The sequence below is a fragment of the Mesoplodon bidens genome (genome assembly GCF_964165515.1).
Source record: "Mesoplodon bidens genome assembly, chromosome: 20".
Taxonomy (NCBI): domain Eukaryota; kingdom Metazoa; phylum Chordata; class Mammalia; order Artiodactyla; family Ziphiidae; genus Mesoplodon; species Mesoplodon bidens.
Genome location: NC_138181.1, coordinates 7,223,277 through 7,240,813, shown reverse-complemented (window position 1 = coordinate 7,240,813; position 17,537 = coordinate 7,223,277). Strand labels below are relative to the sequence as shown.

The 17,537-nt window shown below is 40.2% G+C and overlaps 1 protein-coding gene across 8 annotated transcripts in view; it reads left to right on the top strand.

The window, feature by feature from the left end:
• Positions 1-17,537, top strand: part of PSD3 (pleckstrin and Sec7 domain containing 3) — a 559,242-nt gene that overhangs the window by 237,290 nt on the left and 304,415 nt on the right. For 7 of the 8 annotated variants that reach the window (XM_081221103.1, XM_081221100.1, XM_081221108.1 and 4 more), the window contains one exon: positions 4,507-4,551. The exons of the other annotated variant lie outside the window; for it this stretch is intronic. In XM_081221103.1, coding sequence (XP_081077229.1) covers positions 4,507-4,551 — 45 coding nt within the window. The remainder of the gene's footprint in view (positions 1-4,506; positions 4,552-17,537) is intronic. 8 annotated transcript variants of the gene reach the window in all.

The window sequence follows — 17,537 nt, the reverse complement described above, 5'->3', positions numbered from 1 at the left end:
CAAACCCCAGCCCCGCCTTTGCGTGTGCCTGCCCATAAAGCCCACCACTGCCGACACTGGTCCTGTTCCACCCAGGGGGGTGCCTGTCATCTGCTTGAATGTCCTGCCAGCGCTGCGCTCACAAACCTCCTGGTGGCATAAATCCTCTGAAGTTGCGCAACTGCAGGAATTGGCTCAGATTTCAGCCCTGTCTTTGCGTGTGGGCAACCCGCCTGTGCTTGTGTGCTCCCAGAGCTTGTAGAGGCGGAGCCGTGCCTGCCCATGAGCACACTGAGAATGAGGCTGCTGTGACTGGATCGCGTTCCACCCCTTCCTGTGTGAGTTGACAGTGGAGCTCCCGTGGTGCACTAGGCTCTGTCCAGCACACACCCCTCCACCTGCAGCCTGGACCACACTCCGGGCCCTTTGGGTTGTCTCTGCACAGCCAACCCCAGTCCTGTCCCTGGGTCTGTTCGCTGAAGCTGGAGTTTCAGTCATGTGTCTCGGGCTGGGGAGTGCAGCAAGGTGGCCAGGACCGTCTGTGCTGGTCTCTCTTTGTCCTGCCTGCTGCAGGCCAGCTGCTGCACTCTCCTCTGAGACTCTTTGGCTCTGTCTGTCCCAGCTGATCTCCCAGCTGCGAAGGGGGTTCAGAGGGTGAGGGAACCTTTCTTCTCTCACAGCTCCCTCCCAGAGTCATAGGTCCCATCCCTGTTCATTTCTTCCTGCCTAGTTAGGTGGTTTTCTTTCTTGCAGCTTTGGTTTTGTGAGGTCTTCTGCCAGTGTCATTAGGTGTTCTGTGAGAACTGCTCCACAGGTAGATGTATTTCTGGTGCATTTGTGGGAGGGGGTGAGCTCCATGTCCTTTTATTCCACCCTCTTGATCTCTGCAGGGCCTTAAGCCTCTGCTCTTAACCGTGATGTTAACATTGTATAAAACAGCGTCACAGCCATCATACTCTTTCTGTCACTTTAGTGTGAGCTGATGTTAATTGTCTTACAGTGCTTATAGCTCAGAACTTACAGTACATCTGAAAGATAGAAGACATACTCTCTCTGAATAGAAATATTCATATCAGAGTTGTGAGTATAAAATGGAACTTGACCCTTGGGTATGTATAGCCAGAATAGGATTTTTTAAAAATACAAACCAGGGCTTCCCTGGTGGCGCGGTGGTTGAGAGTCTGCCTGCCGATGCAGGGGACACGGGTTCGTGCCTCGGTCCGGGAAGATCCCACATGCCACGGAGTGGCTAGGCCCGTGAGCCGTGGCCGCTGAGCCTGTGCGTCTGGAGCCTGTGCTCTCCGCAACGGGAGAGGCCACAACAGTGAGAGGCCCGTGTACCGCAAAACAAACAAACAAACAAACAAAAAACAAACCAAAACCTTCAAAAATTTTCCAGAGGGCCTTTGCCCAGGCTGACATTCATTCTCAAACTTCAGTGATAACACAGCACGTGTTTCTGGAGTCAGTTGTGTGTAATATAACTCTATTCCTCCTTAACAGTAACATTTTTATTTCTCTAAGAGAAAGGTACAGAAGGAAGTCATTTACATCACAAGGAGTATAAAATAATAAGACATTATACCATTTGGTGAGTCCTACAAGAAGTCGGACTTAAGTTAGAAGGAAAATTGCTGCTGATCTTATTCTGTTTGGATCCAACAATTGTACCAATTCATGTTGAGTGTAGTGTACCTTTATTAATCAGGGTTCTTCAGAGAAATAGAATCAATAAAATCTCATGTAAAGAGTGAGATTTATTATAACGAATTGGCTTGCTGAGAAGTTCCACGATCTGCCCTCTGGAGACCCGGGCATGCTGGTGGTGTAGTTTAAAGACCGTGGAGCTGGAGTGCTGATGCTGTACGTTCTAATCTGAGTTTGAAGGCCAGGAGTGATGAGGGCAGGAGAATATTGATGTCCCAGTTCAGCAGTCAGGCAGGGGTGGGTGACACTCTGCCTTCTTCCCCCTTTTGGTTTTATTGAGGCCCTCAGTGGACTGGATGATCTCCTCTGCCCCTCATTGAGGAGGGACGTCTGCTTTACTCATTTCACTAATTCAAGTGTTAATCCCTTCCAGAAACACCCTCACAGACACTCCTAGAAATAATGTTCAACCATGTATATGGGCATGCTGGGGCACAGTCAAGATACATAAAATTAAACAATCACACAGTATCTTTTGCTATAATGGGAGAAAATACGGAAGAACCTAGACATCCGACCAGACAAAGTGGCTGTATATCAACTACACAGATCCTGTCTGATATTCTGATTCTGCCAGTAGTTTTAAATACAGCAATGAGCTGCCCATGGAGGCTAGGAAAGAGATCAGATTTCCACAGGTCATTCTCAGTCCATCAAAAATACTGATCAGTTAAAGTGTAATGTTCAAAGTATGAATCATCATTTCTTATCCTAAAGCAAATACTGAAATCATCTTCATTCAAAATAATATTGAAACTCTTTGAGTTATTGATACTTCTTCCCCATGAGCAGGGCTCCATTCCCCTCAGCACTCATATCCTTAATTGTTACTTACCCTCACAGAATATAAAGGTTAGGGTGAGGATGCTTATAGCCAGCAGACATTGAACTTTCAGTTAAACTTTCTATAGGTGTGATTCTCAAACTGGACTGCAGCCCAGAGCCTGTCAATCTGAATTTTTAGGGGTGATGCCCAGTGATATGTGTTTTTAAATGAGCTTCCCAGGTGACTCTAACAGGTATCGAATTTTGAGAGCTACTGGTGGTCTTTACAATGAGAGATAACTGATAATGCTCAAACTACTGGTACAGCAGTTTTAAATTTGTTATAGCCTGTGATGCTTATTTGAAATATAAGTAACCCTTTGGTTCTCAAACTTTAGGTCTGGGGTAGGGCTGGAGAAGTTGCCTTTATAACATTTTCCCGGGTGATTCTAACGCACACATATATTTGAGAAACTGTGCTAGTATATGACAGCATAGCAGTAAGTCAGGGTTTTCCGAATTGTATTTCTCTAGGTATTAATAGATGTTCTTGGCACAAAAGGATTCATGTCAGATAACTTTGAGAAATGCTGGAAAGGTAAAAAGTGTTTTTGTTTTTTGTACAGCTCTAATTTCCATAGCCTGAAGCACTAGGGTTTTATGGAATACTGTTTTGGGGGACACATGGAAAGAGGGTGACTCTTGGCCCTTGTTTGTTGAAAGTCTTCGTTAAAGAGGTGGCGCTGGATTGGTGTAAGCCCGGGCGCACTGTATGTTCCTGGTGCTCTGACTTGGGGCTGGTTTGCTGCTTCCCAGTGTCCGTATCACAGTCAGGTATGTGTTGAACAAAGCACTTATCTTGTTCTTCTTTTATGAACTGCTCCCTCCAACCACTGCAGATTTCTTTGCCAACGTTTATCATGGATAATGAAGTATGTGCTTTAGGCATTGGTACATAGCTCTTAGATTTATTCTGGTGAGTTGTGGGGAACTTTTTTTCTATTTCTATTTTGTAAAGTTAAGAATTCTGGGAAAGAGAAACCACTGAAATCTTTAAAAATTTTTAATAGTAAACACTATTTTTGAGTGACTGATTTTTAAGGCAGGTATTATGATCCTCATTATTTGCAGATGAGGAAACTGAGGCTGAGAGAGGTGACACAACTTGCTGGGACTGAGACCTGAGACTAGGTCTGTTTGAGTCTCCAGACCCGTAATTTTTTTCCTTAGTGGCTTTGCCTTTCAGTTTTATTCAAGGTTTATATTAGTGCAGTGGATTGTTTACTGTGGAAAATACTCTAGGATTCAAGACAGATGTGGGTTCAATTCCAGTTTTGTATCTAAGGAGCTTTGTGTCTTTGGGAAAGTCATTTAGTCTTTCTGAGCCTCACTTTTTTTCCCTCCATTAAATTGATATGTAGTGCTTTCCAGGCCTTATCCCCAGATATTAGTAAACATTTATGAACATGGGTGTGTGTAGTGTAAAGCACCATCTGTAACTGTAAGGGGAGAGAGCAGGTAGTGGTATCCACATTTTTAATAATGAGCTTTCCGCAAACTTTGGCAAGTTTTAAGTGGTACCAATGGGAATTGCTTCTGCAAGTCTTTTGGTTGCTCTGAAGTGACTAGCATGTGACAACACTGTGACAAGGTGCAGAAACGTCAGCTCTTCGGTGACTTGGGGCTGGTGGCATTGCAGCAAATTGCAGAATTTAGGATCTCCCGTGGCAGGACCAAAAAGCCAGGCTGATCTCCAGTAGGGCAGGACCTTTAACACCTCTGGTGCGTAAAGGGGAGGGGAGAAATCACACCTTTGCTATTTTTGTTACTTGACTGGTATTTTCTTACTTTAAGTGGTTGGGGTAAAGATCTTTTGAGAGGACTGGCGAGATTGACTTAAAGTGTATTTAGGTTTTATTTTATCAGCCCTAGTTCCAAGGATAGGAATTCAGAATGTGAAAGTAAAACTGTCTCGGTGATTTGACTGTGTAGTTGAAGGAGAAATTTAAAAATGAATTTTAAGAGTGGTACCAAAGGACATTCTGTTTTCTTCAGATCCCAAAGGAAGGAGTGTGTCCTCCAAATGGAAGCTCCAGACAGGTAGGATTGTTTTTTTTTTTTTTTTGGCTTCTTGGGAGTTTTTCTGGCTCTTGGCTTAGTGTTTTCATTTCTTTGTCCTCCTTCCCCCCTCCCTCTTTCTCTTACTGCCACATAAAACCAGAGTGATATTACTTATCATATACTTCAGAAATAAAATTAAAAATAAAGCATAAATAAAAACTTCATAGAGCTGAATGACTGGGTTGAATGATCATCTTTGAGTGAGTGTATATGCTGAGATAGGAGCTCAGAGGTGCCAGGACTCAGGAGAAGGGTGGGCAAGCACATGCTCTTGTTCTCTAAACTTTAAAATATCTGAACTGGGTCATCTGACATGTATTTTTTTTTTAGATTTACTTATTATTTATTTATTTTATTTACTTTTGGCTGCGTCGGATCTTAGTTGCGGCACGTGGGATTTTCGTTGCAGCATGTGGGATCTTTTGTTGCAGCGCGTGGGCTTCTCTCTAGTCGTGGCGTGTGGGTTTTCTCTCTCTAGTTGTGGTGCGTAGGCTCCAGGGCACATGGGCTCTGTAGTTCTGGCACGCGGGTTCCAGAGTGCGTGGGCTCTGTAGTTGTGGCGGCATGTGGGATCTTAGTTCCCTGACCAGGGATCGAACCTGCGTCCCCTGCATTGTAAGGCGGATTCTTCACCAGTGGATCACCTGGGAAGTCCCTGATACGTATTTTTTATTTTATAAAAAAGACAAGATCTATATGAAGTTAATGTACTAGTGAGGACAGTATATTTTATATTTCTATGGTGAATTTCATTCTGAAATGGCTGTGTTCTCTGAAAGTCACAAAATCTAAGTGCATGCTGCCTTCTGGGTTCATCTCTGATATGCAGCTTCTTGCAGCAGATAGTTGGGAATTGCTAAGTGCATCACATCCGCACCTTATGGTATTTAGGTAAGGAAGCAGAGGGACTGTCACTAGGGGGATATTGGCCCAGGACATCACAGCTAGGTCATTCCCTCTTGCCATTTTAAAAGTTGAGTTTGAGGATGTTTCTGCTTTTTTTCTTGCACCGTGTCATGGGGTATTGCTCTTAAGAGTGTGGTGGGGTGAAAGGGTGTTAGGAACACACTCTGGGGGATGGACTGTAGTACTGAAGAAGGGACACAGGTTTGCCCCCCTCCTCTCAAGTGATGCCCAGTGACACCCTCCGAGGAACTGGGCTGGATGGACAGGTGCTGTCTGGGGCTGTGCGTGGTGATTCCTTTTTAAGGTGTATATATGACCAAATCTTCTCCCTCTCTTTGCTTTTCTTCTTTGAAGTCTGATGCTCGCTCAGCCTGGGCCATCTAGTAGTTTCAGGCCACTGGAGACCCTCTCATGGCTCCTCCCAAACCTAAGTTTGTCTGGTAAAAAAGCATCTTATTTTGTAAATTGAATAGCTTAGTGAAACTTTGAATGCATGTTTCACAGAGTGTGTGTTCCATGTAGGATAGAAATTAAAAGGGTAGTAAACAAAACAAAACAACAAAAGTGATTTTATCAAGGTTAAACAAAGTAAAACTCTTTTCTGAAGAACTTCTAAGTCTTTAGTACGAAGAGTACTCACCTGCATTGTGAATCTGCAAGGGGTGGGTTTAGAAGTTAAAGAATACTCAGCTTACTGGCCATTCCTATTTTTTATAGTATGGAGTGTATTTGTCCTCGAGGAAAATTTTCTTTTCCTCCTATCCCTTCCTCAAAATGAAGTTTGAAGTGATGGAATAGATTATGGTTCAAAAAATTACTTGAAGCCATGGGCATAGAAGTTCATAAGCCATATGGAGTAAGCTCTGTGTGTGTGTGTGTGTGTGTGTGTGTGTGTGTGTGTGTAGGCGGGTTATTTGTGTATGTGTGTGTAAAAGTCCAAAAGTTTGGTATTAAAGCAGTATGGAGCAGTGTTTGAATTACCGGGGGAAATATTCTTCATTTCCACAGAAACTGGTCAACAAGTGAGAGAAATTATTAATATTCAGTTTTTTTCTTTTTAATTGAAGTGAAGTTGGTTTACAATGTTGTATTAGTTTCTGGTGTACAGCAGAGTGATTCAGTTATACATATATAAGTTACATATATTTTTTCAGATTATTTTCCATTATAGGGTATTACAAGATATTGAATATAGTTTGCTGCGCTATACAGTAGGACCTTCTTGTTTATCTGTTTCATATACAGTAGTGTGAATTTGTTAATTCCAAAATCCTAAATTATCCCTCCTCCCCTTTCCCCTTTGGTAACCATTTCTTTTCTGTGTCTGTGAGTCTCTTTCTGTTTTGTAAATAGGTTCATTTAGGTTCCACATGTAAGTGATATCGTGATATTTGTCTTTGTCTGACTTACTTCACTTAGTATGATAATCTCTAGGTCCATCCATGTTGCTGCAAATGGCATTATTTCATTCTTTTTTATGGCTCGGTAATATTCCATTGTATATATATATATATATACCACATCTTCTTTATCCAGTTATCTGTCGATGGACACTTAGGTTGCTTCCATGTCTTGACTATTGTAAATAGTGCTGCTATGAACATTGGGGTGCATGTGTCTTTTCAAATTAGAGTTTTCATCTTTTCCATATGTATGCCCAGGAGTGGGATTGCTGGATCATATGGTAACTCAATTTTTAGTTTTTTAAGGAACCTCCATATTGTTCTCCACAGTGGCTGCACCAATTTACATTCCCACCAACAGTGTAGGAGGGTTCCTTTTTCTCCACAACCTCTCCAGCATTTATTATTTGTAGTCTTTTTGATGATGACCATTCTGTTTGGTGTGAGGTGCATACCTCATTGTAGTTTTGATTTGCATTTCTCTAATAATTAGCGATGTTGAGCATCTTTTCATGCTCCTGTTGGCCATCTGTATGTCGTCTTTGGAGAATATCTATTTAGATGTTCTGCTCACGTTTTGATTGAATTGGAGCTTTTTTTTTTTGATATTGAGCTGTACGTGCTGTTTGTATATTTTGGAAATTAAGCCTTGTTGGTTGCATTGTTTGCAAATATTTTCTCCCACACCATATGTTGTCTTTTCATTTTGTTGATGCTTTCCTTTGCTGTTTAAAAGCTTATAAATCTGATTAGGTCCTATTTGTTTATTTTTGTTTTTGTGTTGGGAGACTGACCTAAGAAAACCTTGGTATGATTTGTGTCAGAGAATGTTTTGCCTATGTTCTCTTCTAGGACAAGAAGACATGTTGTCATGTCTTTTATTTAAGTCTTTAAGCCATTTTGAGTTTATTTTTGTCTGTGGTGTGAAGGAGTGTTCTAACTTCATTAATTTACACGCAGCCCTCCAGATTAACATTCAATTTTGTTAGAGAAAAATCAAGAGTTTTCATTTGATTTTGTTAGGTATTGATTATAAATACTGGTCTTAAATTCATGTAACCTCCCTTTACTTTGTAATTTTTCTCACAAGGAATATTTACCCATAATTTTAAAGTTTAGCATTTTGGAACTTGGTATGTTTGTGTTTTCTTGAAATTGGAGAAGAAAGTTTTAATACTAATTATCTTAAATGTTTTCTTGGTGCAGTGGGATATAGAAAAGCTTTAAAAAATATTAGATAAACTTAAAAATATTATTGTAAAAGGCATTGGTTAGAGAGTGTCTGTGACCTTTTGAATGGTGATGTTTCAGGAGTTGGCCATAAACTTCTAGAATTAACTGTAAAACCAGTACTTCAAAAAAACTCTAGTCTTGTCTAAAACAGAGGGAATAAAAAACAAAGAATTTCGTGGTATCATTATTTTACTATAAGCCACGAGGCAGATGTGTCAGCAGGACAGGGGCCTGGGGGCTGATGTGCAGTTCTGAGTGCACCAGAGAGGTGCAGCCAAGCTGCGCACGGATGGGACAGTGGAAACAGGTATTTGTAAGAATTTGAAGAGAGGGCAGAAAGCACTAATAGAGATGGTAAAAACTGGATGATATCTAACCACAGAAAGTATCCATAAAGCCTCTTGTTCTTCACAAGATGGAACAGTTAGAAGAGAGAACAGAGGAGAGAGTGGAACCCATATGGTTCTCTGGCTGGATAACGTTATTTAGAACCTTGACATGCGAGGGGCAGAGGTATGTGGCCAAACTAACTTCATGTTTACAAGTATACTTTTGAGCACTTGTAATGTTTGGTTTAGGGGTAGAATACTTAAGTTTAATGAGTTAATTTTTACTTGTTTATCCCTAATGATTGCTATTCTCAAGCAAATTAAATTAAAAAGAAGTAAGTTCTAAGTTGAGACCTCTAGCAGGGATAGATTAAAAAAAAAAAAAACAACACACACACACACACACACACACACACACACACTCAACTTGAATTAGGATCTGTCTTCTAACTCTTTGGCTACTGCTTGTGAGGTAGAAGAGGCCAGCTGTCCCAGACCGGCTTGGGTGCATCTTGACCTGTGTTCTGGAGGAAACAGGGATTCACAGGAATGGAGTAGGTACACCAACTCTTGATATGACACTATGTAGCAAACTGCTTACAGTATTAACTTCAAAGTCATTATCTATGGAAGGATTATCTACTTTGTAGAGTATCTGTTGACAATCATGTTGGTCAGAGTTCAAACATTCCCTCACTGGCCAGTCCTGGGCCACCTTCTGTTGCCCAGCTTCTGATGCCCAGTGAGTATATACTATTACTAATTCAACTCAGCACAAATGTGGACAGAAGAGAAGTTTTTGCATAAAAATTATTCATTGCATTCTAAAATGTATGGAACATCCATTTATTATATTTATTTATATTTATTATATATTATATTTATTATATTTACTTAATATAAATAATTGGAAGATGGTTTGAGATCTGATTAAAGGTAATTCAGTGCTTCATATTTTTAAAGTTGAAATTAAGCATTTTTTCCCCTTAGGGGTAGGAAGGGCCAGAATATGGTACTTTAAAACCATTATTTTTTTAGCCATAACTTTTCCTCAATAATATAACCCTAGTGATAGAAAACTGATTATTTTCAAGTATCAGATAATCAGACATGCAAAAAAAAAAACTGTAAGAAACCAGAAAAAAACTAGATAATTAGGATTTAACCAGTAATAATAAGGTGTGTACTGAGTCTTCACATGGCTGTTTGGGAATTTATTCTTTTTGAATGACTTTTTAAATGATAGATTAAAATGTGAATCTCTAAGGAATAATGTTGTTATAAGCATTACACCAAAACAGACATTGTCATTAGTTTTCTTGTATAGGAATTGTATGTGACTATTATTTATCTGTCTGTTCCTCTCTTTTTATTTGGTAGGAATCTCAGAGAGAAAAAGCAAAGAGGAGCTAGCCCAGGCAATTTTTTAACTTTAAAAACCCGTGATAAACCATAATGGAAAATAATGTGAAACAGAATGTATATATATGTAACTGAATCAGTTTGCTGTACAATAGGAATTAACACAGCATTGTAAATCAACTATACTTCAATAAAATAAATTTTAAAATATCTGATGTTTCTTTCTATAAATTTTCTTTGGAAGGTGGACTTGATCTCATTCTGCGTTATAGTGAGTATTCTGCCTAAGGGTATTAAACTTTCCTGATAACAGTTGTATTGAATTAGGCAACAAGAGTGTCCTTTCTGAGCCCCAGCAGGGAGATTGCTGGGCTCTGGCACTTAGAGCCTTTTACACAATGTCCTTCTTCATGTGTTGTGAGGCCAACTAGCACCTCCCTTCTTCCTCCTCATTCAGAGGAGGGAGGTGTTTGACGAGTTTATGATTGATTGATTGACTGATTGGTTTATTTATTTACTTATGAATAATAAATTATACCTTCCTTTAAATAAAATTTTTTAAAATTAGATAACTTGAATTTGGAGAGACAGGAAGGGATGTGATATCTTGGCCTGTATAAGCAAGTGTTTTTCTGTGTAGAAATACAGGTGTGTTGTCTGAATTCAGACTGTTTCGTTTCCTGAAGAGTGTGAGTGTGCAGTGTATTTTTTTTAATAGGTCTTTACTGGAGTATAATTGCTTCACAATACTGTGTTAGTTTCTGTTGCACAACAAAGCAAATCAGCCATATGCATACACGTGTCCCCATATGCCCTCCCTCTTGAGCCTCCCTCCCACCCTCCCCATCCCACCCCTCTAGGTCATCGCAAAGCACTGAGCCGATCTCCCTGTGCTATGCGGCTGCTTCCCACCAGCTAACATTCGGGAGTTTATATATGTTGATGCTACTCCACCCCAGCTTCCCCCTCCCACCCCATGTCCTCAGGTCCATTCTCTATGTCCTCCTCTTTATTCCTGCCCTGCAGCTAAGATCATCAGTACCATTTTCTTTCTTTTTTTTTTTTTTAGATTCCATATATGTGTGTTAGCATACGGTATTTGTTTGTCTCTTTCTGACTTACTTCACTCTGTATGACAGACTCTAGGTGCATCCACCTCACTACAAATAACTCAATTTCGTTTCCTTTCATGACTGAGAAATATTCCATTGTATATATGTGCCACATCTTCTTTAACCATTCATCTGTCGATGGACACTTAGGTTGTTTCCATGTCCTGGCTATTGTAAATAGTGCTGCAGTAAACATTGTGGTACATGTCTCTTTTTGAATTATGCTTTTCTCAGGGTATATGCCCAGTAGTGGGATTGCTGGGTCGTATGGTAGTTCTATTTTTAGTTTTTTAAGGAACCTCCATACTGTTCTCCGTAGTGGCTGTATCAATTTACATTCCCACCAACAGTGCAAGAGGCTTCCCTTTTCACCACACCCTTTCCAGCATTTATTGTTTCTAGATTTTTTTGATAATGGCCATTCTGACAGGTGTGAGGTGATACCTCATTGTAGTTTTGATTTGCATTTCTCTGATAATTAGTGAAGTTGAGCAACTTTTCATGTACCTCTTGGCGATCTGTATGTCTTCTTTGGTAAAATGTCTATTTAGGTCTTCTGCCCATTTTTTAATTGGGTTGTTTGGTTTTTTAAAAATTATTTTTATTATTATTATTATTTTTCGGTACGCGGGCCTCTCACTGCTGTGGTCTCTCCCACTGCAGAGCACAGGCTCCGGACGCGCAGGCTCAGCGGCCATGGCTCCCGGGCCCAGCCACTCTGCGGCATGTGGGATCTTGCCAGACTGGGGCACGAACTCGTGTCCCCTGTGTCGGCAGGCGGACTCTCAACCACTGTGCCACCAGGGAAGCCCTGTTTTTTTTTTTTTTTTGATATTGAGCTCCATGAGCTCTTTGTATAGTTGGGAGATTAATTCTTTGTCCGTTGATTTGTTTGCAAATATTTTCTCCCATTCTGAGAGTTGTCTTTTCGTCTTGCTTATGGTTTCCTTTGCTGTGCAAAAGCTTTTAAGTTTAATTAGGTCCCATTTGTTTATTTTGTTTTTATTTTTGTTATTCTAGGAGGTGGGTGAAAAAAGATCTTGCTGTGGTTTGTGTCAAAGAGTGTTTTTCCTATGTTTTCCTCTAAGAGTTTTATAGTGTCTGGTCTTACATTTAGGCCTTTAATCCATTTGGAGTTTATTTTTGTGTATGATGTTAGGGAGTGTTCTAATTTCATTCTTTTACATGTAACTGTCCATTTTCCAAGCACCACTTATTGAAGAGGCTGTCTTTCTCCATTGTGTGTCCTTGCCTCCTGTGTTGTAAATTAGGTGCCCATATGTGCGTGGGTTTATCTCTGGGCATTCTATCCTGTACCATTGATCTCTATTTCTCTTTTTGTGCCAGTACCATACAGTCTTGGTTACTGTAGCTTTGTGGTATAGTTTGAAGTTGGGGAGCCTGATTCCTCCAACTCCGTTTTTCTTTCTCAAGATTGCTTTGGCTATTCGGGGTCTTTTGTGTTTCTGTATGAATTGCAAGACTTTTTGTTCTAATTCTGTGAAGAATGCCATTGGTAATTTGAGAGAGATTGCATTGAATCTGTAGATCGCTTTGGGTAGTATAGTCATTTTCACAATGTTGATTCTTCTGATCCAAGAACATGGTATATTTCTCCATCTGTTTATGTCATCTTTGATTTCTTTCATCAGTGTTTTATTGTTTTCTGAGTACAAGTCTTTCGCCTCCTTAGGCAGGTTTATTTCTAGGTGTTTTATTCTTTTTGTTGCAGTGGTAAATGCAGTGTTTCCTTAATTTCTCTTTCTGATTTTTCGTTGTTGGTGTATAGGAATGCCAGAGACTTGTGTGTACTAATTTTGTATCCTGCAGCCTTACTGAATTCATTGAGTAGTTCTAGTAGTTTTCTGGTGGCATCTTTAGGATTTTCTATGTATAGTATCACGTCATCGGCAAACGGTGACAGCTTTACGTCTTTTCCAATTTGTATTCCTTTTATTTCTTTTTCTTCTTTGATTGCTGTGGCTCAGACTTCCAAAACTATGTTGAAAAAGAGTGGCAAGAGTGGACATCCTTGACCTGTTCCTGATCTTAGTGGAAATGCTTTCAGTTTTTACCATTGAGTATGATGCTTGCTGTGGGTTTGTCATATATGGCCTTTATTATGTTGAGATAAGTTCCCTCTCTGCCCATTTTCTGGAGAGTTTTTGTCATAAATGAATGTTGAATTTTGTTGAAAGCTTTTTCTGCATCTATTGAGATGATCATATGGTTTTTACTCCTTAATTTGTTGATGTGGTGTATCACATTGATTGATTTGCTTATACTGAAGAATTCTTGCATCACTGGGATAAACCCCACTTGATCATTCTGTATGATCCTTTTAATGTGCTGTTGGATTCTGTTTGTAGTGTTTTGTTGAGGATTTTTGCATCTATGTTCATCAGTGATATTGGTCTATAATTTTCTTTTTTTGTGATATCTTTTTCTGGTTTTGGTATCAGGGTGATGGTGGCTTTGTAGAATGAATTTGGGAGTGTTTCTCCCTTTGCAGTTTTTTGGAAGGGTTTAAGAAGAATTGGTGTCAACTCTTCTGTAAATGTTTGATAGAATTCGCCTGTGAAGCCCTCTGGTCCTGGACTTTTGTTTGTTGGAAGACTTTTAATTACAGTTTGAATTTCATTACTTATGATAGGTCTGTTTATATTTTCTAATTCTTCCAGGTTCAGTCTTGGAAAATTACACCTTTCCAAGAATTTGTCCATTTCTTCATGGCTGTGCATTTTCTTGGCATATAGTTGTTTGTAGTAGTCTCTTATAATCCTTTGTATTTCTGCAGTGTCAGTTGTGATTTCTCCTTTTTCATTTCTAATTTTATTGATTTGCATCCCCTCCCTTTTTTTCTTGATCAGTCTGGCTAAGATTTTATCAATTTGCTTATCTTCTCAAAGAACCAGGTTTTAGTTTTATTGATCTTTGCTGTTGTTTTCTTCATTTCTATTTCATTCATTTCTACTCTGATCTTTATGATTCTTTCCTTCTACTGACTTTGGGTTTTCTTTGCTCTTCTTTCTCTTGTTTTAAGTGTAGGGTTAGATTGTTTATTTGAGATTCTTCTTGTTTCTTGAGGTGAGATTGAATTGCTATAAACTGCCCTCTTAGAACTGCTTTTGCTGCATCCCATGGGATTTGGGTTGTCATGTTTTTTCATTGACATTTGTTTCTTTGTATTTTTTAATTTCTTCTTTGATTTCTTCAGTGATCTCTTGGTTATTTAGTAGTGCACTGTTTAACCTCCATGTATTTGTGTTTTTTACAGTTTTTTTCTTGTAAGTGGTTTCCAGTCTCAGCATTGTGGTTAGAAAAGGTGCTTGATATGATTTCAGTTTTGTTAAATTTAGTGAGGCTTGACTTTTGACCCAAGATGTGATCCATCCTGGAGAATGTTCCATGTGCACTCGAGAAGAAAGTGTATTCTGCCACTTTTGGTGAAATGTTCTATAAATATCAATTAAATCTATGTGGTCTGTTGTGTCATTTAAAGCTTGTGTTTCCTTATTTATTTGCTGTTTGGATAATTTGTCCATTGGTGTAAGTGGGGTGATAAAGTCCCCTACTATTAGTGTGTTACTGTCGATTTCTCCTTTCATGGTTGTCAGCATTTGCCTTATATGTTGAGGTGCTCCTATATTGGGTGCATAAACATTTATAATTGTTATATCTTCTTATTGGGCTGATCATTTGATCATTATGTAGTGTCCCTCCTTACGTCTTGTAACAGTCTTTATCTTAAAATCTATTTTATCTGATACAAGTATTGTTGCTCCAGCTTTCTTTTGATTTCTATTTGCATGGAATATCTTTTTTCATCCCTTAACTTTCAGTCTGTATGTGTCACTTTCAGGTCTGAAGTGTGTCTCTTGTACACAGCGTATATATGGGTCTTGTTTTTGTATCCATTCAACCAGTCTGTGTCTTTCGGTTGGGGCATTTAATCCATTTACGTTCAAGGTTGTTATTGATATGTAGGTTCCTAGTACCATTTTCTTAATTGTTTTTGGTTTGTTTTTGCAGGTCTTTTTCTCCTCTCGTGTTTCCCGCCTAGAGAAGTTTCTTTAGCATTTGTTGTAAAGCTGGTTTGGTGGTGCTGATTTCTCTTAGCTTTTGCTTGTCTGAAAAGCTTTTGACTTCTCTATGTAACCTGAATGAGATCTTTGCTGGGTAGAGTAATCTTGGTTATGGGTTTTTCTCTTTCATCACTTTAAGTATATCCTGCCACTGCCTTCTGGCCTGCAGAGTTTCCACTGAAAAATCAGCTGATGACCTTACTGGGATTCCTTTGTGTGTTATTTTTTGTTTTTCCCTTGCTGCTTTTAATATGTTTTCTTTGAATTTAATTTTTGTTAGTTTGATTAATATGTGTCTGGGTGTGTTTTTCCTAGGGTTTATCCTGTATGGGACTCTCTCTGCTTCCTGGACTTGGGTGACTATTTCCTTTCCCATGTTAGAGAAGTTTTTGACTGTAATCTCTTTAAATATTTTCTCAGACCCTTTCCTTTTCTCTTCTTCTTCTGGGACCCCTATAATTCAAATGTTGGTGTGTTTAGTGTTGTCCCAGAGGTCTCTGAGGTTGTCTTCAATACTTTTTTCTTTATTTTGCTCCTTGGCAGTTATTTCCACCATTTTGTCTTCCAGCTCACTTATTTCTTCTTCTGCCTCAGTTATTCTGTTTTTGATTCTTTCTAATGTAGTTTTCATTTCAGTTACTGTGTTGTTCATCTCTGTTTGTTTGTTGTTTAGTTCTTCTAAATGTTAAACATTTCATGTATTTTCTCAATCCGTGCCTCCATTCTATTTCTGAGATTCTGGATCATTTTTACTATCATCACTCTGAATTCTTTTTCAGGTAGATTGCCTATTTCCTCTTCATTTATTTGGTCTTGTAGGTTTTTACCTTGCTCCTTCATCTGTTACACACTTTTTTGCCGTCTCATTTTTTTTCCTTTTTTTTTTTTTTTTAATGAATGATATTGCATTCCTGTCTTACTGGTTGCTTGGCCTGAGGCTTCCAACGCTGGAGTTTGTAGGCTATTGGGTAGAACTTGGTCTGGGTGCTAAGATGAGGATCTCCTGGAGACCTCACTCCAATGAATATTCCCTGCAGTCTGAGGTTCTCTGTTAGTCCAGTGGTTCAGACTTGGAGCTCCCACCGCAGGAGCTTCGGCCCAGGCCCAGCTCATGAACCGAGATCCCGCAAGCTACGTGGGGTGGCAAAAAAGAGAACAATAACAAAGTAGAAGATAAAATTAGACTAGGAAACTAACAGATATATTGAAAAGAATATAAAATTAAAAATATAGATGAATCAACAACTGGAAGGTACATCAGTACCACAGTAGTAAAAAAGAGGGGGAGGGAAAAGAAAAAAAATGGGAAAAGGCCTTGGCTGTGGAGGGCGGTGCCTAAACAAGGGCAAGGTTTGGGTGGTGGGCAGGGCCTATGCTCAGGACCCACAGGGCTGGAAAAGGCCCTGGGGGCTGTGGGGGGTGGGGCTTAGGCTCAAGGAACAGAAGGGGCCCAGGCGTGCCCCCCACCCCTGGTCTCAGAGGGCAGGGGACCCTACCTGGGAGCCCAGCAGGCCTCCTGGGCTCGAGTGGGGGGGCAAACGCCCTCCTCTCCTGCTCCTCCCGTCCTGGATGGTTCCTCCCGCCTGCCTCTTCTGATCTCCTCAGCCTCCCTCCTGTGCCCCCAGGGACCCATGCGGCCTGAAGGGGCTTTGGAGGGCAGGGGATCAGCCTGGGAGCTCAGCAGGCTCCCTGGCCCGAGTGGGCCAGAAGATCGCCCTCCACTCCTCTCCCACTCCTCCTGGAGGGTCCCTCCCCCCTGCCTCTCCTGATCTTCCCAGCCTCAGGGGTGCCGATCCTGTCTGGCCTCCACTTCTCCTCCCCGCTCAGTCCCCCCTACCTCCTACTGGTTCACTTGGGGCTTCCTCCCGTCTCCTTGGTCATCATAGTCCCCCCCAATGGCCGGCAGGTGCCCTGGTTGTGGGGAGACTCCAATGCCGTGTCTTCCCACACTGCCATCTTGGCTGTGCCTCCCTGTGCAGTGTATTTTAATCACATTATTAAAGGAGATGATCAGCTTCAGACCATCTACTTATTAGTTTACAAGGGAGTGGAATGCAGTTGCCCCTTTATTTTCTTTTGTCAGGGTAGAGAGTGATATGGTGTTATCAGAAATTTTTAATGCCATATCAAGGCAGTGAAGCAACATAGCCAAAAGCGTTTCTCATGAAAGTTGTAAACTCAGAATTCCAATGACATTTTAAGAGTATCTCAGGAAAACAAGTTAGTTTATCTGCAAATGATTCACTCTTCCTTTCCTGCCCACCGGAATTGGGATTCATTGATCCCACTTTGCACAAAGAAGCTTCTGTGCAAAGAGTGAACGTGTAAATGTTTTTGCATCATTTTTTTTTCTCCTTAGTTTTCATGCTCAACATTTAGAAATAGTTGCTTTGCAAATGATTCATTTCAAATTTTTATAATGTGGTTGTATTAAAGTTGATAGTATTGCAGGTATTACATGCTTATTTGAGAGCTGGCCCAGAAAAGCTGCAGCCTAGTATAGAAAAACAAAACAACCCCCAAAAGCAAAAAAGT